Source organism: Ranitomeya variabilis, chromosome 4 (assembly GCF_051348905.1).
Source record: "Ranitomeya variabilis isolate aRanVar5 chromosome 4, aRanVar5.hap1, whole genome shotgun sequence".
Taxonomy (NCBI): Eukaryota; Metazoa; Chordata; class Amphibia; order Anura; family Dendrobatidae; genus Ranitomeya; species Ranitomeya variabilis.
In genome coordinates this window covers 354,997,036-355,020,820 of record NC_135235.1, presented here as the reverse complement: position 1 = coordinate 355,020,820, position 23,785 = coordinate 354,997,036, and the positions used below count along the sequence as shown (strand labels likewise).

Below are 23,785 nucleotides of genomic sequence, written 5' to 3'. Positions count from 1 at the left end.
TATATATATATATATATATATATATATATATATATATAGATAGATAGATAGATACACATACAGTGCAGAGCAAAAGTTTGGACACAGCTTCTCATTTAAAGATTTTTTTGTAAAATTGTAAATTCACACTGAAGGTATCAAAACTATGAATTAACACATGTGGAATTATATACTTAGCAAAAAAGTGTGAACAAACTGAAAATATGCCTTATATTCTAGGTTCTTCAAAGTAGCCACCTTTTTCTTTGATGAGTGCTTTGCACACTCTTGGTATATTACCGTATATACTCGAGTATAAGCCGACCCGAGTATAAGCCGACCCCCCTAATTTTGCCACAAAAAACTGGGAAAACGTATTGACTCGAGTATAAGCCTTGGGGGGAAAATGCAGCAGCTACCGGTGAATTTCAAAAATAAAAATAGATTCTCCATACCGTTCATTATGGCCCCATAGCTGTGCCATATAGTGCTCTGCACCATTTATTATTGCCCCATAGCTGTACCATAGAAAGCTGTGCCATATAGTGCTCTGCACCGTCCATTATTGCCCCATAGCTGTGCCATATAGTGCTCTGCACCGTTCATAATTGCCCCATAGCTGTGCCATATAGTGCTCTGCACCATTCATAATTGCTCCATAGCTGTGCCATATAGTGCTCTGCACCGTTCATTATTGCTCCATAGCTGTGCCATATAGTGCTCTGCGCCGTTCATTATTTCCCCATAGCTGTGCCATATAGTGCTCTGCACCTTTCATTATTGCCCCATAACTGTGCCATATAGTGCTCTGCACCGTTCATTATTGTCCCATAGCTGTGCCATATAGTGCTCTGCACCGTTCATTATTGCCCCCATAGCTGTGCCATATAGTGCTCTGCACCGTTTATTATTGCCCCCATAGCTGTGCCATATAGTGCTCTGCACCGTTTATTATTGCCCCGTAGCTGTGCCATATAGTGCTCTGCACCGTTCGTTATTGCCCCATAGGATGTGCCATAGAAAGCTGTGCTGCTGCTGCTGCTGCAATAAAAATAATAAAACACATACTCACCTCTCTTGCTTGCAGCTCCCCAGCGTCCCGTCCCAGCGTCTCTCTGCACTGACTGATCAGGCAGAGGGCGGCGCGCACACTATATGCGTCATCGCGCCCTCTGACCTGAACAGCACAGTCAGTGCGGAGAGAGAGGGAAGACAGAGCGGCGCCCGGCGTGTGGAACGCGGACAGGTGAATATGTAATACTTACCTGCTCCCGGCGTCCCGCTCCTTCCCCCGGACAGCTGGTCTCCGGGTGCCGCAGCCTCTTCCTCTGTCAGCGGTCACCGGCACCGCTGATTAGAGAAATGAATAGGCGGCTCCGCCCCTATGGGAGTGGAGTACATAATCATTTCTCTAATGAGCGGTCCCACGTGACCGCTGAACAGGGGAAGAGCTGCGGCACCCGGAGACCGTGGGATGGGCAGGGGGAGCGCCAGGAGCCCCGGAAGCAGGTAAGTATACCTCAGCGCCCTCTCCCCCGCACCCGTCGACCGTGACTCGAGTATAAGCCGAGAGGGGCACTTTCAGCCCAAAAATTTGGGCTGAAAATCTCGGCTTATACTCGAGTATATACGGTATTTGTCTAGGGACGTGTATGTCTTGACAATGATTTTCACAATAATTTTATTTTTCTATCTTTCAAGGTGGATATACCTGCTGCCCAGAGAAAACGATTCACCAGAGCTGAGATGGCACGTGTACTGATGGAAAGAAATCAGTATAAGGAGAAACTTATGGAACTTCAAGATGCAATTCGCAGAACAGAAATGTTGAGGTAAGTGTTATAAAGGAAGTTGAAATGGTGTGCTAACCCTGCTGTTGAACCATGAAAAATATCACTGCTTTGGTACCATGGGGTCTATATGACCTCAGGCTCAAATTTGTCATATTTCATTAAAATGAACATGCTGGCTATTAAGAATAATCAAGTTTTATTCTGTTATCATTTCAGAACACAGTTATGAAATCAAAAGTAACTTTGAAGTGATTTATTTGTCATCATCAAACACAAACTGAAATTTATACCAAAATGCTTTACTAATAATTAAAAGTATTCAAATTCAATTAAAAAGGCACAATAACTGCAACTTTGTGGATTTTAGTAAAAACATAATGACATTGAATGATCTGGCACTAAATTTAGCCCTTGCATTCACTACTTGTCATAGTGCCATGTTCTTCACAAATGAACTTCTTGCAGTCATTGCAAACAAATCTCGTCTTTTTGTCCTTCGATTGAGGACAAACATAGCACCGTTTGCGCTGTCCTGTAAACTGCTGGTGTCACTTGGAAGTGACTAGCCATTGTTTATTTACAATTATATTACAAAACCTGTTAATAAACAGAAAATATAAAAAAAAAAAAAATATGCCAGACAATAAAGGTACTATGGGGTCAGGAGAGTCCCAAACACAGAAAATTGAAAATAACTTTGAAACAAAATTGAAAAACAAATTCAAAATATCATCAAAATAACCTGAAATATGTTACTTGAAAATACATAGAAGGTCAATGTCTGAGATTGGCGAGTTTTAGAAATATTTCAATTTATTCAGCGCTGGAGTCCCCATGGTTCCACAGCAGGGTTAAATTACAAAGAATCTTCTAATGAGCACCTTTTGGCTGCAGACAGTGCAGGTCTCGAGTCTGCAGGGACAAGTTTTGACACTGCTGTATTAAAGTTCATGCCTTGTAGCAAAAGCAAACTCCTCTATTTTCTATTATACTCTTTACATGGTGCATACCTCCCAATTTTTGAAGATGGGAAAGAGGGACAAAGTTTGCGGCGCGTAACGCGTGCCGCAGCAAATTTTAGGCCACACCTCTGACCACACCCATTCATAACTAGTCACACCCATATCCACGTCCCAACCACATCCATTTAGCACTGCTGATCACACTGTTTCATAAAGAATAATTATAAACAAAAAAATGTGGCCATACAGTGCTCCATACTGTATAATGGCCACATATGATGCTCCATACTGTATAATGACCACACATGATGCTCCATACTGTACAATGGCCCCACATGATGCTTCATACTGTATAATGACCACACATGATGCTCCATACTGTACAATGGCCCCACATGATGCTTCATACTGTATAATGACCACACATGATGCTCCATACTGTACAATGGCCCCACATGATGCATCATACTGTATAATGACCACACATGATGCTCCATACTGTATAATGGCCACACAATGCTCCATACTGTATAATGGTCACACATGATGCTCCATACTGTATAATGACCACACATGATGCTCCATACTGTACAATGGCCCCACATGATGCTCCATACTGTATAATGGCCACACATGATGCTCCATACTGTATAATGACCACACATGATGCTCCATACTGTATAATGACCACACATGATGCTCCATACTGTATAATGGCCACACATGATGCTCCATACTGTATAATGACCACACATGATGCTCCATACTGTACAATGGCCCCACATGATGCTCCATCAGGGTCGGACTGGGGTGCCTAGGGCCCACCAGGGGAATTAACTCTAGGGGCCCACTCTACAGCTTCCATAAACATTTTTTTTTATATATTATATATGGACAGGGATGTTAATCATATTTGCAATATACCTCATTAGGAAAATAAGTTTCTGTTAGCAGTTAATGATGAGTCCGGATGTTCCTGGGCTCCCGGATTTCTCTACACTCAGCCTCTGCTTTACAGGATTTTTTTTTTTTTTTTTAAACTGAATTAGCAGCAGAGGGCAGAGAAAGTCAGGAATTCCTGAATAATCAGGACTCATCATTTTGTGCTGGAGCTCCCAATACAAGATTGTGGTACAACTGAGTGACCCGGCATTCTGCCGGCATTTGTTTCCCTTAGTTAGGACACCATGAAATCAGTGACAGATTCCCTGTAACAGAATCCCTGGATAACACCTATGGTAATTTCACACTAGCGAGTCCACTGCGGGATGCCCACTGCTTGTATCCCACAGTGGACCCGCTCTGGAGGAGGATCGTGCCGACATTATACGGATATATTCTCATATATAATGCTGGGTGCATTATATACAATGTTTTGAGTCAGAGTGAAATCCTTCAGTTGTATCGGACACCTCTTTAAAGGCTCTCTGTTAGCACAGAATGACTATTGATACCAAGCACAGCCGCTCAGTTCATTATGGCGGCCAATTATTTATATACACCTTCCCACCTGCTTGTTTCCCATCCATTTCCATCCTTATCTGACACTATGAAGTCAGAGCTGTCAATCACATTAGAGGGGGTGGTGAATGATGGAATACAAACAGGTCGGAAGGTGAATGTACATGATTGGCCCCGCCGTGAAGCACCGAGTGGTAGGACTTAGTTTGAACAGTCATTCTGCACTGACCGAGTACATTTAAGGGTAACTTGTCATCTTCAGAAAGATTATTTATCTGCAGATATAGGGTTAGTCTGCAGGTAAATGGGGTTTAAAGCCTGGTTAGCCGGCATAATGGGAAAGCACTGGCTACAGGGAGAAATTTACGCTTGATTCTCCCTTCCGCCAGTCGCTTCCTGTGATAGGGTCGGTGCAAGGAGGAAGAAATTACAGTCACCGCTAACTACAAAGTGAGCGTGCTGGAATAACGTCCCAACACTGATTGTGACATCATCCAGGGAGCCCAAGCTCAGGCTGAGCTTCACTGACGACTAAGATGGCAGCAGCACGTGACACCCATCAGCAACCTGCAGCTACATCACAGGAGGCTGATGGGTGCAGGTACCGGCCATCTAAATGCCGCTGTCAGTGATTGACAAGGGCATTTAAATACCTAAAACAGCAGCAATCAAGGTGAGCTCTGATCACTGCTGTTACAGGCAGATGCCGGCTGTGTATTACATCCGACATCTGCCTGGTATGGAGCAGGCTCAGCTCCTGAACACGCTCCATACAGTCATATCCCTAAGGTGACAGTTATGACAAGGTTAGAAAATTTCACATGTCTGTTCCTAAACATGGACAGACAAATGGAATTCCCCAACACGTGAAAGAGCCCTTATAGATTTAGTAAATGTGCCCAAACATACAAAAATTTTTACACTCCAGAATACACGTCTTACAAAAATACATATAATTCCAAATACATAGGCATAAACACGCAGACAGGCACAATAAGGCACAAACACGCAGACAGGCACAAACACACCAGTACATGAATACATCACCTTAACCACCATCAGTACATGGTACATCAATTGTAGTGTCAGGTCAGTCCCATATACCTTTGTATCACATGAACCTACAACTCCCAGTATGTCCTTAACAATCGAGATACTGGGAGTTGTCATCAGTCATCAGCCTGCAGACCATACAGGTACCACTGCACTGACGAGATGCAGGCTGGATCACAAATAAACATTTACATCCAGGTATCTTACCTGTGACCTCTTCTCTGCTTGGAGACTTTCTCTTTCTTTTCATCTCCAACTCGTCCAGACTCCATGATGACTCTTCTCATGCACAGCTGTTCTCCGTCGACCTCCATCGACCTAAAAATAGCAGAGTCATTACAATGCTCCTGAATAAAAATATCTGCCCTACACTGAGCCCCTGTATAGATTATTAACACTCACAATGTCCCTGCGCTAAATATGACCCACACACTATTCTTATGGCACATGCCCTCCTCACTGAGCTCTCTTTTCTATACTGGGCCTCCTCTTTACACTGTCCTCTCACATGGTGTCCCCACTATACTGCCCATCTCTATAATGTGCCCCCTCATCACACTAGCGCTCTACAGCATACTATTCCCTCCTTGCTGTGCCCCCACACTGTCCCCCCATACTGCCCCATCTATATACCTCACCCCACACTACGTAGTCTCTGTTCTGTGTACCCTCACTCTTTTCTCCCCATGCTGTCTCCTCTCACTCTCCATATTGTCTCCTCATACATCCCCCTTCTGTTCCCGCACCCATTCCCCCCTCCCCTCATTGACCATACTGTTTCTTACCACATTCTCTGCATACTGTATCCTAAAATCCCCCCCCCATCTCTCCCCAATTAAAATATTTGGAAGAGTACAAAGACACACAAAGAAATACAGAAGCACATATACACCACACAAAGACATGCATTAATAGACACACGCACACACACTTGCAGATTGCGCACACACAGAAATGGGGACACACACATATACACACAGGCAAGCACACTTATGCATGCAAAAGTGCATACATAAACACACAGACAGTCATGCTCATACACACAGAAATTCACGCTCAGACAAGCACAAACACACACACGTGAAGACACAGACAGAAATGCACACATAGACTAGACACATACAAGAACACGCAGGAAGACAGACACACACATGCAGACACTCAATGACATACACACACAGAAATGCATTTGTAAACACAGACACATGCATGCAGACAGACACACATACCTAGACATACGTGCACACATATACAGGCATACACATACAAGTATATATACACACATATACCATGCATACAGACACATACATGCATGCAAATACAAGCATATACACACATACCATGTATACCCCCTTAACGACCGCCGATACGCCTTTTAACGGCGGCCGCTAAGGGTACTTAAACCACAGCGCCGTTAATTAACGGCGCTGTGGAAAAAGTGAATAGCGCCCCCCAGAGTCGGATTTTCTCCGGGGTCTCGGTTGCCGAGGGTAGCCGAGACCCCAGAGAACATGATTCGGGGGTTTTTTACCGACCCCCGAGTTGCGATCGCCGGTAATTAACCGTTTACCGGCGGTCACAACAAAAAAAAAAAAAAACGCGATGTGCCGTTTAATTTCTCTGTCCTCCGATGTGATCGCACATCGGAGGACAGAGAAATAGGGTCCCCGATGGCCTCCTGTAGCCCCCCAATACTCACCTAGCTCCCCCGGTGCTCCTCGTGTCTCCCCATGGGCGCCGCCATCTTTTTTCCGGGAAAAAATGGCGGGCGCACGCGCAGTAGGCCGGCCGCCCGGCACCCGGAAGATCTTTGGGGTCTCGGCTGCCGAGGGTAGCCGAGACCCCAAAGAACATGATCGGGGTCGGTTTGCACCGACCCCTGTTTTGCGATCGCCGGTAATTAACAGTCTACCGGCGACCGCAAAAAAAAAAAAAAAAAAAGCGATCTGTCATTCTCTGTCCTCTGATGTGATCGCACATCAGAGGACAGAGAAATAGGGGGATCCGGGGATCCTAACATACTCACCCGGTGTCCCTGGATCCTCTTCTGTCTTCTCCTGCCGGCCGGCTTTTTCCTTATGGCGGGCGCATGCGCAGTGCGCCCGCCATCTGCTGCCATCTGCCGGCCGACAGGAGAAAGAGAGAGTTGGGGCTAAAATTAGGGTTAGGGTTAGGGTTAGAGTTAGGGTTAGAGTTAGGGTTAGGGTTAGAGTCAGAGTTAGGGTTAGGGTTAGGGTTAGGATTAGAGTTAGGGTTAGGGTTAGAGTTAGAGTTAGAGTTAGGGTTAGGGTTAGAGTTAGGGTTAGGGTTAGAGTTAGGGTTAGGGTTAGAGTTAGAGTTAGAGTTAGGGTTGGGATTAGGGTTTGGATTAGGGTTGGGATTAGGGTTAGGGGTGTGTTGGATTTAGGGTTTTGATTAGGGTTATGGTTAGGGTTGAGATTAGGGCTGTTTTGGGGTTAGGGTTGTGATTAGGATTATGGATCGGGTTAAGATTAGGGTTAGGGGTGTGTTGGAGTTAGGGTTGGAGTTATAATTTGGGGGTTTCCACTGTTTAGGTACATCAGGGGGTCTCCAAACACGACAGCCAATTTTGCGCTAAAAAATCAAATGGTGCTCCCTCCCTTCTGAGCTCTGCCGTGCACCCAAACAGTGGTTTACCCCCACATATTGGGTACCAGCATACTCAGGACAAATTGGACAACAACTCTTGGGGTCCAATTTCTCTTGTTACCCTTGTGAAAATAAAAATTTGGGGGCTAAAAAAATCTTTTTTGTGGGAAAAAAAAATATTTTTTATTTTCACTACTCTGCATTATAAACTTCTGTGAAGCACTTGGGCATTCAAAGTTCTCACCACATATCTAGATAAGTTCCTTGGGGGGTCTATTTTCCAAAATGGGGTCACTTGTTGGGGGTTTCTACTGTTTAGGTACATTAGGGGTCTGCAAACGCAACATAACGCCCGCAGACAATTCTATCAAAGTCTGCATTCCAAAATGGCGCTTCTTCCCTTCCGAGCTCTGCCGTGCGCCCAAGCAGTGGTTTACCCCCACATATGGGGTACCAGCATACTCAGGACAAATTGGAAAACAACTTTTGGGGTCCAATTTCTCTTGTTACCCTTGTGAAAATAAAAACCTGGGGGCTACAAAATCTTTATTGTTAAAAAAAAAATATTTTTTATTTTCATGACTCTGCATTATAAACTTCTGTGATGCACTTGGGCATTCAAAATTCTCACTACACATCTAGATAAGTTCTATGGGGGGTCTAGTTTCCAAAATGGGGTCACTTTTGGGGGGTTTCTACTGTTTAGGCACATCAGGGGCTCTCCAAACGCGACATGGCGTCCGATCTCAATTCCAGTCAATTTTGCATTAAAAAGTCAAATGGCGCTCCTTTGCTTCCGAGCTCAGCCATGCGCCCAAACAGTGGTTTACCCCCACATATGGGGTGTCGGCGTACTCAAGACAAATTGTACAACAACTTTTGGGGTCCATTTTCTCCTGTTACCTTGGTAAAATAAAAATTTGGAGGCAAAAAGATCATTTTTGTAGAAAAAATGCGATTTTTTTATTTTCACGGCTCTACGTTATAAACTTCTGTGAAGCACCTGGGGGTTTAAAGTGCTCACCACACATCTAGATAAGTTCCTTAAGGGGTCTAGTTTCCAATATGGTGTCATTTGTGGGGGGTCTCCACTGTTTAGGCACATCAGCGGCTCTCCAAACGTGACATGGCGTCCGATCTCAATTCCAGCCAATTCTACATTGAAAAAGTAAAACGACACTCCTTCTCTTCCAAGCTCTGCGGTGTGCCCAAACAGTGGTTTACACCCACATATGGGGTATCAACGTACTCAGGAGAAATTGCACAACAACGTTTGTGGTCTAATTTCTCCTGTTACCCTTGTGAAAATAAAAATTTGGGGGCAAAAAGATCATTTTTGTAGAAAAAATGTGATTTTTTATTTTCACGGCTCTACGTTATAAACTTCTGTGAAGCACTTGGGGGTTCAAAGTGCTCACCACACATCTAGATAAGTTCCTTAAGGGGTCTAGTTTCCAAAATGGTATCACTTGTGGGGGGTTTCCACTGTTTAGGCACATCAGGGGCTCTCCAAATGCGACATGGCATCCGATCTCAATTCCAGCCAATTCTGCATTGAAAAAGTCAAACGGTGCTCCTTCACTTCCAAGCTCTGCGGTGCGCCCAAACAGTGGTTTACCTCCACATATGGGGTATCGACGTACTCAGGAGAAATTGCACAACAACTTTTGTGGTCTAATTTCTCCTGTTACCCTTGTGAAAATAAGAATTTGTGGGCGAAAAAATCATTTTTGTGAAAACAAATGCGATTTTTTATTTTCACGGCTCTACGTTATAAACTTCTGTGAAGCACTTGGGGGTTCAAAGTGCTCACCACACATCTAGATAAGTTCCTTAAGGGGTCTAGTTTCCAAAATGGTGTCACTTGTGGGGGGTTTCCACTGTTTAGGCACATCAGGGGCTCTCCAAACACGACATGGCGTCTGATCTCAATTCCAGCCAATTCTGCATTGAAACAGTCAAACGGTGCTCCTTCACTTCCAAGCTCAGCGGGGCGCCCAAACAGTGGTTTACCTCCACATATGGGGTATCGGCGTACTCGGGAAAAATTGCACAACAAAATTTGTGGTTAAATTTCTGTTTTTACACTTGTGAAAATTAAAAAAAATTGTTCTGAAGTAAAATGTTTGCAAAAAAAAGTTAAATGTTCATTTTTTTCTTCCACATTGATTCAGTTCCTGTGAAGTACGTAAAGGGTTAATAAACTTCTTGAAAGTGGTTTTGAGCAGCTTGAGGGGTGCAGTTTTTAGAATGGTGTCACACTTGGTTATTTTCTATCATATAGACCCCTCAAAATGACTTCAAAGGTGATGTGGTCCCTAAAAAAAACATGGTGTTGTAAAAATGAGAAATTGCTGGTCAACTTTTAACCCTTATAACTCCCTAACAAAAAAAAAAAATTGTTTCCAAAATTGTGCTGATGTAAAGTAGACATGTGGGAAATGTTATTTATTAACTATTTTTTTGTGACATATCACTCTGATTTAAGGGCATAAAAATACAAAGTTTGAAAATTGCAAAATTTTAAAAATTTTCGCCATATTTCCATTTTTTTCATAAATAATTAATCGCAAGTAATATCGAATAAATGTTACCACTAACTTGAAGTACAATATGTCACGAAAAAACAGTCTCAGAATCAGCTGGATCCGATAAAGCGTTCCAGAGTTATAACCTCTTAAAGTGACACTGGTCAGAATTGTGAAAATTGGCTCGGTCATTAAGTACCAAATTGGCTCTGTCACTAAGGGGATACACACATATACCGACATACACATAAAAGCATATTTACACACATATGCCATGCATACATGCACATACAGGCATTTATACACACATATACCATGTACACATACAGGCATAAATACACACACATATACCATGCATATATACACGTACAGACATACAAGCATATACACACACATATACCATACATGCATACACAAATAGGCATACACATACAATCATATGTACACAGATATATCATGCATACATACACATATATACCATGCATGCATACACATATATACCATGCATACATATACAAGCATATATACACACATACATATACATACCATACATACAGGCATATACACACACATACCATGCATACATACAGGCATACATACACACATATACCATGTACACATGCAGGCATATGCATACAATCCATATATAACCACACACACATTCAGGGTGTTAGCACCCTACCTTGGCTTGTCTCCAGCCCAGGTATTATTGAAGCACTGCACTGCACTCCTATACCGGAAGCAGCAGTGCAGGACACGCAGAGTGATGATGTCACGTTAGGCTGTGGCCGAGTCTGCTGGCTGTGGACTCTGCTGGGCGTGCAACCCCCTGCTGCTCTCCTGCTCCCTGGCCCAGCTCTCTCGTCTCCACTGTGTGTGCATCCTTTCAGCCACGCCCACATTTAAAGGGCCCACAACATTTTTTTTTCCCCTTCCTCCCCTCTCCTGCTTTTCTCCAGGGGCCCACCGGGGAATCCCCCAGCACCCCACCAGTGCAGCCGCTGATACTTACTGCACTGCATAGGAAGGGTAAGGGGCATGGCTTAATACAAGGGGGCGTGTCGGCTGCTTCTGCTGTCTGCGGGAAGCAAAGCGTCCCGTGCGGGAGAGCGGGGCAAAGGCTCAAAACCGGGACAGTCCCGCAGAATGAGGGACAGTTGGGAGCTATGCATGGTGGTAAACAACGTTGTCCACAGAGGATGTGGCAGTGCTGCTGCCCTATCGCCTCATCTATCATATGCTCACTGATTCATGGTAGAGCAGATAAGATCCAGGTCAGCTGTTGCTTGTGTCTAATGTAATGACATGAACGGTGTGCTGCCTACCTGGCGCTCGAGTCTGACACATCGCTGATCGGGTGGACAGATTACTGGGAGGGGCGGGTGAGGACCCAGCGGTCATGGTGCACATTGGCACAAATGACAAAGTTAGAGGTAGGTGGAAGGTCCTTAAAGATGATTTCAGGGAATTAGGCTGCAAGCTTAAAGCAAGGACCTCCAACGTGGTATTTTCCGAAATACTGCCTGTACCACGTGCCACGCCAGAGAGGCAACAGGAGATTAGGGAGGTTAATAAGTGACTCAAGAATTGGTGTAGGAAGGAGGGGTTTGGGTTCCTGCAGAACTGGGCCGACTTCTCAGTGGGCTACAGGCTCTATGCTAGGGACGGGCTGCACCTCAATGGGGAAGGTGCAGCTGTGCTGGGGGAGAAAATGGCTAGAAGGTTGGAGGAGTGTTTAAACTAGGGATTGGGGGGGAGGGTATTCAATTTATAGGAGGGGAAGATAGGGCAGATAGAGACCTGGGCACAAATAAGGAAGTTGGGGGTGGCGGTGGCATGGGGGTGGGGTTAGAACAGTTAATAATTTAAGAAAGAATAGAGGTACAGAGAGGAACATCAAGTGCATGTATACTAATGCCAGAAGCCTCGCCAACACAATGGATGAATTAGAATTAATGTTGTTGGAGCATAATTATGACATGGTGGGGATATCTGAAACATGGCTGGATGAGAGCCATGACTGGGCTGTTAACTTGCAGGGCTATTGCCTTTTCAGAAATGACTGTACAGATAAGCGAGGGGGTGGGGTGTGTCTGTATGTAAAATCGTCCTTAAAACCCATCCGGCGTGATAATATAGGTGAATTTAATGAAAATGTAGAGTCCCTGTGGGTGGAGATAAGGGGAGGGGGACAAAATACTAAAATACTGATAGGGGTTTGTTATAAATCTCCAAAAATAATGGAAGCAATGGAGAATATCCTCGTAAAGCAAATAGATGAAACTGCGACTCAAGGAGAAGTCATTATTATGGGGGACTTCAACTACCCTGAAATAGATTGGGGAACAGAAACCTGCAGTTCCAGCAAAGGTAATCGGTTTTTGACAACTATGAGAGACAATTACCTTTCACAACTGGTTCAGGACCCAACAAGAAGGGGGGCACTGCTAGACCTAATATTAACCAACAGGTCAGACCGCATAGCAAATATAAGGTTTGGGGGTCACTTGGGGAATAGTGATCACAAAATAATAAGTTTTTGTGTATCCTTTAATAAGATGTGTAGTAGAGGGGTGACAAGGACACTTAACTTCAGGAGGGCAAACTTCCAAAGGATGAGAGATGATCTTGGTGCAATTAACTGGGACAATATCCTGAGACATAAAAATACACAAAGAAAATGGGAGACGTTTATTAGCATCCTGGATAGGACCTGTGCACAGTATATACCGTATGGGAATAAACATACTAGAAATAGGAGGAAACCAATATGGCTAAATAGAGCTGCAAGGGGTGCAATAAGTGACAAAAAGAAAGCATTTAGAGAATTAAAGGAAGTAGATAGTGATGAGGCACTAAATAAATACAAAAAATTAAATAAATTCTGTAAAAAGCAAATCAAGGCAGCAAAAATTGAGACAGAGAGTCTCATTGCCAGAGAGAGTAAAAATAATCCCAAAATATTCTTTAAATATATAAATAGTAAGAAACTAAAAAATGAAAGTGTTGGCCCCCTTAAAAATAGTCTGGGGGAAGTGGTGGATGAGGATCAGGAAAAAGCCAATATGCTAAATGACTTTTTTTCATCAGTATTTACACAAGAAAATCCCATGGCAGACAATATGATCAGTGATAACAAAAATTCCCCATTAAGTGTCACCTGCTTAACCCAGCAGGAAGTACGGCGGCGTCTAAAAATCACTAAAATTGACAAATCTCCGGGCCCGGATGGGATACACCCCTGAGTACTGCAGAAATTAAGTACTGTCATTGATAGACCATTATTTTTAAGCTTTAAAGAGTCTATAATAACAGGGTCTGTACCACAGGACTGGCGTATAGCAAATGTGGTGCCAATATTCAAAAAGGGGACAAAAACTGAACTCGGAAATTATAGGCCAGTAAGCTTAACCTCTACTGTGGGTAAAATCCTGGAGGGCATTCTAAGGTATGCTATACTGGAGTATCTGGAGAGGAATAACCTCATGACCCAGTATCAACACGGGTTTACTAGGGACCGTTCATGTCAGACTAATTTGATCAGCTTCTATGAAGAGGTAGGTTCCGGACTGGACCAAGGGAACCCAGTAGATGTAGTGTATATGGACTTTTCAAAAGCTTTTGATATGGTGCCACACAAAAGGTTGATACATAAAATGAGAATAATGGGGATAGGGGAAAATATGTGTAAGTGAGTTGAGAGCTGGCTCAGGGATAGGAAGCAAAGGGTGGTTATTAATGGAGCACACTCGGACTGGGTCGCGGTTAGCAGTGGGGTACCACAGGGGTCAGTATCGGGCCCTCTTCTTTTTAACATATTTATTAATGACCTTGAAAAAGACCTGGGTGTATGGGTGGATGACAAACTCATATTCAGTGGCCAGTGTCAGGCAGCTGCTACAAAGGCAAATAAAATAATGGGATGTATTAAGGCTACGTTCACATTAGCGTCATGCGACGCAGCGTCGCAGACGCAACGCACGACGAATCGAAAACGCACGCAAAAACGCACCTTTTTAAACGCACGCGTCGGACGGATGCGTCGTAAAACGCTGCGTTTTTGGTGCGTTTTTGGTGCGTTTTACCAAAAAACGCAGCGTTTTACGACGCATGCATTGTCAAACAATGATGAAACAATTTAGTGTCTAGACACTAAAACATCACCAATGAATAGAAGAGGGTGGGTCTAGTGTTTAGACAATAGATAATGCCACCAATGGGTAGATGAGGGTGGGTATTAATGTAATAGTGGTATATATACCCCGGCATAGATTATTTCCAACCATAGAGCATCAAGATGGATCGTCCCATGGAGATTATCTACCTAAAATTTGAGCTGGAATTAGCACTTGCTATTGCATATGCTATTGCCTGTCATGAACAGAGGAAAAGGGACAAACTACGGAGAAGGAGTCATCGGCGTTTTTGGCTACACCCTATAGTGGAAGTCCGAGAGAGTCGTGGAGCCTATCACTGTCTGTTTGGCGAATTAAATGAGAACCAGGATAAATACTTTGAATACACAAGGATGTCACAAAACAGCTTCCGATATCTGTTGCGTCTGGTTGAAGGAACCATTTCCAGGCAGGACACGCAGCTCCGTAAATCGATTTCCCCCGAGGAACGTCTGCTGGTGACTCTACGGTACGTAATGCAATGTGAAGGATTTATATGTTCTTGCCATTTTTTAAACCCTTCACCCCGCGGCCCTTTTTCATTTTTGTGTTTTCGTTTTTCGCTCACCTCCTTCCCAGAGCCATAACTTTTTTATTTTTCCGTCAATATGGCCATGTGAGGGCTTACTTTTTGCGTGACGAGTTGTACTTTTGAATGACATCATTTTACCATGTCATGTAATAGAAAACGGGAAAAAAATTTCAAGTGCGGCGAAATTGCAAAAAAAGTGCAATCCCACACTTTTTTTTTTTTTTTTTTTGCTAGGTTTACTAAATGCTAAAACTAACCTGCCATTATGATTCTCCAGGTCAGTACGAGTTCATAGACACCTATGACTAGGTTATTTTTTATCTAAATGGTGTAAAAAAAAATTCCATGCGGTAGTTAAATGCCGCTGTCTGCGTTTGACAGCGGCATTTAACAGGTTAATAGCCGCGGGTGAATAGCGATTTCACCCGCCGCTATTGCGCGCACGACAGCTGTCCAAAACAGCTGACATGTTGCAACTTTGATGTGGCCTCAGCGCCGGAGCCCACATCAAAGGGGGAGACACGGCATGCACAGTACATGTACGGCGCATGTCGTGAAAGGGTTAAAGTTACGTGTTTTGGATTTGTGGGGTGGGGGATTGTAATTAATAATGAAAAATTATTTTAAAACAATGTAATTAATTACATTATTTCTTATTTTTCTTCTTGTCAGTTTCCTTGCTACTGGAGAGACATTGAGATCACTGCATTTCCAGTTTCGGCTTGGAGTCTCCACACTGTCTGTTATTATTGCCGACACATGCCGTGCATTGTGGGACAACCTCCGGGAGGAGTTTTTACCCATCCCTACAACAGAAATATGGCAGGCCAACGCCCAAAAATTCGAACAAGTGTGTTCCTTCCCTAATTGTATTGGAGCAGTTGACGGGAAGCACATCCGGATTTTAAAGCCTGCACGAAGTGGTTCGCTGTTTTTTAACTACAAAAAACACTTTTCCACCGTCCTCATGGCCATTGCAGGTGCTGACTGCAGGTTTCTTGCCGTGGACATTGGCGCATTTGGCCGTGCCAATGATTCACGGACATTTAAGGAGTCAGACATGGGCCAAAGATTATACGAGAACAATTTTAATTTCCCCCAGCCACGACCTCTTCCCAACACCGAAGGACCGGCCCTGCCATTTGTTGTGGTTGGGGATGAGGCTTTTCAAATGAGTGGCAACCTACTTAAACCGTACTCCAGTCGGGGGTTGGACCGCACCAAAAGTATATTTAATTATAGACTGTCCAGGGCCAGAAGAACTGTGGAGTGCGCCTTTGGCATCCTGGCCTCCAAATGGCGTATCTTAGGATCCGCTATAAATTTGAAAATTGAGACAGTGGATGAGGTGGTGAAGGCGTGTGTGGTTCTCCACAATTTCATTATTGATAAAGAGAGAGTCAACGTTGAACTCGATGAACCCATACCAAATCCATTGCCTGATTATGAAGCTCATCCTCTGCGGACAACTGTGGAGATTGCTCATATGAGGGACCAATTTGCTGCATACTTTGTTTCTGATGTTGGCCGTGTTTCATGGCAAGATCACATGGTTTAATCTTTGTGTTATGATGTCATGTAAACACTGTTGTGTCCATGTCATTTAACCATCCTATGTATGGTTATTATATGGTTATTGTTATAATGTCCCCTAATTGTATAATGCGTTGTGTTTTTAAATAAAGTTCTTGTGCCTTTCCATTTTCAACAAACAAATCTCCCATACGTTTTTCCATAGTTGTGAAATCCAATTTTATTGAAAGTAATGTGTGTCCCCAAAAATTTGTCTGTTCCACAGTTTTGGCGTATAACATAATCGGCTCCCACCTTGTCAACCATTTTAATCCTGCAGACTATGTGCATATGGAACCTGGCTTGACAAGGAGGGAGACGATAATGTTTGCAAAACTGTACAGAGTGAACACTATTGTACTCAGGATGCTAGAATACGTCCAGAGTCAAATAGTGGCGACACTGTGAACATTGCTTCCACCTCACCTGACCAATATTCTTAAGGCCGGTTTCACACGTCAGTGATTCCGGTACGTGAGGTGACAGTTTCCTCACGTACCGGAGACACTGACACACGTAGACCCATAAAAATCAATGCATCTGTTCAGATGTCATTGATTTTTTGCAGACCATGTCTCCGTTTTCGAAACACGGAGACATGTCAGTGTTCGTGGGAGCGCACGTTTTACACGGACCCAATACAGTAAATGGGTCCGCGTAAAACACGGACCTCACACGGACATTCTCCGTCTGGGGTCCGTGTGCGTGCAGGAGACAGCGCTACAGCACTGTCCCCCCCACATGGTGCTGAAGCCGGTATTCATATCTTCCCTGCAGCAGCGTGCTGTATAGAAAATATGAAGAATAGTGTTAAAAATAAAGATCTATGTGTCCGCCGCCCCCCCACCCCCTGTGCGCCCCCCCGCTGGTGAGAAAATACTTACCCGCTTCCCTCGCTCCTTCCTGGTCTGGCCGCGCCTCCTACTGTATGCGGTCACGTGGGGCCGATCATTTATTACAATCATGAATAGTCGGCTCCGCCCCTATGGGAGGTGGAGCCACATATTCATGACTGTAAATGATTCGCCCCACGTGACCGCATGCAGGAGAAGCCGCGGCCAGACCAGGAAGCAGCGATGGAGCGGGTAAGTATTTTCTCACCAGCGGGGGGGGGCGCACAGGGGGTGGGGGGGCGGCGGACACATGGATCTTTATTTTAAACATTCAAAATCATTCGCTGACACCAAAAAAGTCACAGCAGGGGCTCAATTGTTTTTACGATTTCAGAAAAGATAACGTTGGTTACACACAAAAAACAACTTTATCGATACTGAAATCGTTGTCTGATGGTACATTGTAAACTTGACATATTGAGCAATGCTGTTTGTATTTGTAACATCAGAGTACAATGAGCGACAGCCCTATAAACAATGAAAAAAAAAATTTGATAAATATTGTCAGACATTGCACATCAGGTGTTACAAAGACAAGATTTGTGTATACGGCGCAAGGTGTGATTTGGTGCAAACTTTGAGACAATAAAAGCAATGTTTTTTTTTTTAAAAAAAGGAACATTTATTTAGGGTACAAAAAAAAAAAAAGGAAATGTTATTAGGGGGTACCAACATCGGCAACGAAAGGGGATTGATATCCCACACTTTTTGGGGGTGTTGAGGAGACCGAGGCAGAGGATGAGGGGGAGGAAGCAGCATAGTCTATGACACTAGACGGGATGCCATCAATCCAGCCAGTTGATGTTGGCGACACTAATGGAGCAGGAGATGAGGGAGGAGGAGGGACGACCAGTGTCCTTGGCTGGCTACTCCGGCTCCGGGTAGACCCAGGCTGGGTACTGGGTGTACTCTGTGTAGACCCAGCCTTGGTACTTGTTGTGCTCCGGGTAGACCCGGAGTTTTTTCTTGTGGTACTTTTGGGAGCAGCCATAGCCAAGGTTGGAGTGCTTGTCGTCGTCGTCATCTTCTTCTTCTTTTTCCTCCTCTCTCCCTCTGGGTGTGGGTCGGCTTCCCGTCTGTGTCCCCTTGAAGGCCTGTCATGCTCGGAACTTTCGGGGTCTGTTCTGTGGTGGCGGTGGCGGTGGCGGTGGCCCTCGGCACGCGGAGCTCTGTGGTGGTGCTCTGCAGCAGGAGTCGGAGTCATGGCAGCCAGCGATGGTACTGCGGGCATAGTTGTCGCTGACTGCATGACCCGAGCCTGCTGCAGAGCACTGACATATACATTGTTGCAGCCCTGCATGACCGAAATCTGGAGTTCCGGCGTAAGATGTTCAACCATGCCCTTGTAAATGGCATTAAAAAAATGTTTGGCCGGCCTCTTGAGCTCCGTTTCGATGATTTCAAGACGACGTTCGAGATTGGACATTTTATCGCACATCGCCTTGAAACCATTCTGAAAAACGGTGCTCAGATGTAAATATTCGGGCATGACCTCCCTGTCCAAGGCCCGCTGACGCTGTCGGGAAGACCTAAAGGAAGGAGCGACAGAGGCCTCGGCCAGGGGAACATCTGATGGACCGGCTGCCGGTTCGCCAGATTGGGGTGGTGCAGACCTGCTCTCGCTGTGGGATGGCTGCGACTGTTCAGATGGCGCTTCACAAAGTACCGCTCCAGAGGGTCGGACAGTCTCGCGGGTGCTGCTGTGTGTTCTGTGAAAACATAAGGAAACCTTTAGTATACTAAATATCACATTTAACATGCGTCATTAATTAACTTTACCGCCAGATATCCATTGCCGCCATTAATATTAACGTATTTTTAATATTGACACTGCATATGCACCATCAATATTAAAAAAAAAAAGGTATTTATTTTATTCACAATAGTCACCCATGGTTGTGGTTTGCAACGCCACACAATTATGCTTCAGTTGGAACTGCCATGACGTCACGGTCCTGTGACCGAGACGTCATCACAGGTCCTGCGAGCTGAGTAACCATGGGAACATAACCTGCTTTGCAGTGGAATGTATGCCGTATCGATTATATTTTACTTTTTTTTGTCTAAAAAAATCGCGGATACACCTGGATAGCCACTATACTACTCCACTATTAAATATTGGCTGGGCATGTCCAATCTACTGTGTTCTGTATACTTCTGATTTCAGTGAAATTGCTAGTAAGTCAAGGTCAACATTGTAGTAATCCCAGAAGGGAGGCGCTGCTGTGTCAAGTGTGAGAAGACCATAAATGAATAAAAAATTCAAGGTCAACGAGGCGTGAAAAGTAAAAACAAAATACTTTATTCACTTCAATCAGAAGCCGAGGATGAAACATCAGCACAATACAATAAAAACACTATGTACGCGTTTCAGGTCTGATGTTCCCTGTCACCTAAAACGCGTAGATAGTGTCTATTGTATTGTGCTGATGTTTCATGCTCTGCTTATGATTGAAGAGGATAAAATTATGTATTTTTTACTTTTCACGCCTCGGTGAGCTTGTCTTTTTTTCTTCCCTTCTATACTTGTTACTTGCCAAAATAAATGGCTGGGCAATAAGCTACGTGGCTGGAATGTAGTATGTGAATAGGAATGTTCTAAAAACTAGGTGTGTGCATAGGTACTATACTTACTCTCTGCTTCCAAGGACCGGTCGCAAGAACTGCAGTATACGGTTGTACTTGTACACCGAGGTCCTTGAAGCGGCAGCACCACTACGACTCTGTCCCTCCTTTTTCAGGCCCCTCTTGAAACGGTCCTTCATGGAGCGCCATCTGGTCTTCAATTGTTTAACTGTGTATAAATTAAAAAAAAAAAAAAAGTTTTAGATAATATTTTGAAAACGATTACGCAACCGTGTGCAATCCCAATAGAAGACATCACAGACGGTTGTGTAATCCTGGCATGATGGGTCACAGCAGCATTTTGTAAATACTTACGGAAACTAGCTTTGGCCTTGGGTGAAGCGCTGTCGAAGCCATCCCACAGCGATTGTGCCACCTCTATCCACAGACGGCGCAATATGCCCTGGTCCGCGTGCCGGGGGTCACGGCTGTCCCACAACGGGCCCCGTGCTTCAATGGATGCCACCATCAGGTCAATATCCAGTGGTTCATCCAGGGACCGTTGTGAAACCTAGAAAAAATGGTAAATATTAATGTTTGAAAGATAAAAAAATTGTCCCTACCTCCTCCACCGCCACCTACTACACACAACACCACAACCTCCCACCACCCCCCATACCTGGCAAAAAAAAAAAATTAAACAAAAAAAATGACTAGGTTTGAAAATAATTCTTACTCTCCGTGCTGCAACCACAGCTTGGCCCCGTGGTCCCTGCTCCTGCTCCCTCTCTTCCTCCTGGTTCTCCTCCTCACTTGAAGAAGCCTGCAAAATAGTTTACCAAAAAGTTGAGTGACCCATCTACAAATGACAGCGAATAGTAAGCAATAGTAGATCATGTACTCACCGCACTCCTCTGCGGTGGGGTGTTGCTCGACTCGCTGCCGCTGGCCATGACTAATGCAATTCTGAAATAAAGAACAAAATAACATTGATACTATGCTCCTATGCACAATCCAGCAATAAATAAAAAAAAAAAAAAAGTCATTTAAACCACAAAGAACATTGCACTCCAACTGAACTAACGCTGAGCAAACAACACTGCCACATTGATTACATTAAAGAAACAATGGCAGAGACAACCCAATGCCAGAGTACAAAAGCCTAAAGATAAGAAGACTAATCTACAACAGACCCAATGTAGTAATCCCAAAAGTTGTTTTTTTTTTTTTTATAAAGTACAGTATGCACGGAGCAAAACAAAAAACACAATATTTTTCTGAAAGTTAAAATTTAACAACCGCGAAAAATTAAGGGCAGAAACATTAATAACAAACCATACTTTACAATAAAACCGACAGGGCCGGAGACAATAAAAGGGCCAATACACGCCATACCTCACAACCATAAACATACAACGATGTCTTTACACAACCACAGTGCTGAACATAATACACAACTTGCAATAAAAAATTAATAAATGTAATAAAAGGGCTCAGAATCATTCTATACTACCATACTTTACAATAAAACCGACAGGGCCGGAGACTATTAAACGCCATCATATAACGCAAGAATAAAACATCACAACTGAATACAAAAAACACCACCAAACCAATAAATGGAAATGAAAAATCTATCCTGGAAAGAACAATAATCAAGGCCGCAGACCATGAAACGCCATCGTATACAACGCCATACATCAGAACCAGACCAAAAATACCACAATATCCTAACCACAGTGCAGAATATAAAACACAACTTGCAAAAATTTTTTTAAAAAACATGGAAAAAATGCACAGAATCATTCTATACTTACATCTCTGGACAGCGGATGAATAGAAGTCGTCTGGTGTTCTGGAGATGTGCCTCTGGTGTCTTGCCTCAAGATGCTGCAGCAGAAGTGACAAACAATCCAACATTTTCTTTATATATGGGGGATGTTTTTCTCACTGTTTGCACTGTCTAGACATTGTCTAGACACTTTTTTGTTTCATTTTAGCTAACGACGCATGCGTCGCACAACGCACGCACGACGCACACCCGCGACGCAAGTGCGTCGTCAATAGGTTTCAATGGGAAATTGTAACGCATTGACGACGCACGAGCGACGCAAGTGCGACGCGCGCGTTTTTTGAACGCAACAAAAATGCTACATGTAGCGTCTTCGACGCCGGCCAGGTGCGGTGAAACGACGCATGCGTCGTGCGTTTTACCGAAAACGCACAACAACGCAACGCATGCGTCCCCAATGATAAAGATAGGGGCGCATGACGCATGCGTTGTCGTGCGTCGACGACGCTGCGTCGCATGACGCTAATGTGAACGTAGCCTTAAAGAGGCATAGATGCTCATGAGGAGAACATAATTTTACCTCTATACAAGTCACTAGTTCCACCACACTTAGAATACTGTGCACAGTTCTGGTCTCCGGTGTATAAGAAAGACATAGCTGAACTGGAGCGGGTGCAGAGAAGAGCGACCAAGGTTATTAGAGGACTGGGGGGTCTGCAATACCAAGATAGGTTATTACACTTGGGGCTGTTTAGTTTGGAAAAAGGAAGACTAAGGGGTGATCTTATTTTAATATATAAATATATGAGGGGACAGTACAAAGACCTTTCTGATGATCTTTTTAATCATAGACCTGAGACAGGGACAAGGGGGCATCCTCTACGTCTGGAGGAAAGAAGGTTCAAGCATAATAACAGACACAGATTCTTTACTGTAAGAGCAGTGAGACTATGGAACTCTCTGCTGTATGATGTTGTAATGAGTGATTCATTACTTAAATTTAAGAGGGGACTGGATGCCTTTCTTGAAAAGTATAATGTTACAGGGTATATACACTAGATTCCTTGATAGGGCGTTGATCCAGGTAACTAGTCTGACTGCCGTATGTGGAGTCGGGAAGGAATTTTTTTCCCCAATGTGGAGCTTACTCTTTGCCACATGGGTTTTTTTTGCCTTCCTCTGGATCAACATGTTGAGGCATGTTAGGTTAGGCTATGGGTTGAACTAGATGGACTTAAAGTCTTCCTTCAACCTTAATAACTATGTAACTATGTAACCGGTTTTTCCATCTAAAGGCTGAGTCACACATAACGATATCGTTAACGATATCGTTGCAACGTCACGCTTTTGGTGATGTAGCAACGATCCCGCTGACCATCTCGTTATGTGTGACAGCGACCAACGATCAGGCCCCTGTTGGGCGATCGTTGGTCATTGGGGAATGATCAGGACCATTTTTTGATCGCTGATCACCCACTGTCGTCACTGGATCGGCGTGTGTGACGCCGATCCAGCGATGTGTTCACTTGTAACCAGGGTAAATATCGGGTTACTAAGCGCAGGGCCGCGCTTAGTAACCCAATATTTACCCTGGTTACCATTGTAAAAGTTAAAAAAAAAAAAAAACTGTACATACTCACATTCTGATGTCTGTCACGTCCCCCGGCGTCCACAGGGTTAAAACTGCTTTCGGCATGAGCGCTGCTAATGCACGCACTGCTGCCGAGAGCTTCCCTGCACTGACTGTGTCAGCGCCGGCCGTAAAGCAGAGCACAGCGGTGACGTCACCGCTGTTACTGCTGGCGCTTTTTACTTTTACAATGGTAACCAGGGTAAATATCGGGTTACTAAGCGCAGCCCTGCACTTAGT

General features: G+C 44.1%; 2 protein-coding genes across 7 annotated transcripts in view; one reads left to right on the top strand and one right to left on the bottom strand.

Moving 5' to 3' along the window:
* LOC143764762 (C-Jun-amino-terminal kinase-interacting protein 4-like) overlaps window positions 1-23,785 on the top strand; it is a 951,487-nt gene that overhangs the window by 398,230 nt on the left and 529,472 nt on the right. For all 5 annotated transcript variants that reach the window (XM_077250696.1, XM_077250698.1, XM_077250699.1 and 2 more), the window contains one exon: window positions 1,681-1,811. In XM_077250696.1, the coding sequence (XP_077106811.1) occupies window positions 1,681-1,811 (131 nt within the window). The remainder of the gene's footprint in view (window positions 1-1,680; window positions 1,812-23,785) is intronic.
* LOC143764761 (uncharacterized) lies at window positions 17,801-22,448 on the bottom strand. Of its 2 annotated transcripts, XM_077250695.1 has the most exons (6): window positions 21,941-22,448; window positions 21,029-21,089; window positions 20,860-20,946; window positions 20,499-20,694; window positions 20,193-20,352; window positions 17,801-19,267 (listed from the first exon to the last, which is right to left on the bottom strand). In XM_077250695.1, the coding sequence occupies exons 2-6, from the start codon at window positions 21,074-21,076 to the stop codon at window positions 18,217-18,219; spliced, it is 1,542 nt and encodes a 513-aa protein (XP_077106810.1). In that variant the 5' UTR covers window positions 21,077-21,089; window positions 21,941-22,448; the 3' UTR covers window positions 17,801-18,216. The 2 variants fall into 2 exon arrangements, with proteins under 2 accessions (XP_077106810.1, XP_077106808.1); XM_077250693.1 differs by lacking the exon at window positions 21,941-22,448 and having other exon boundaries at window positions 21,029-21,886.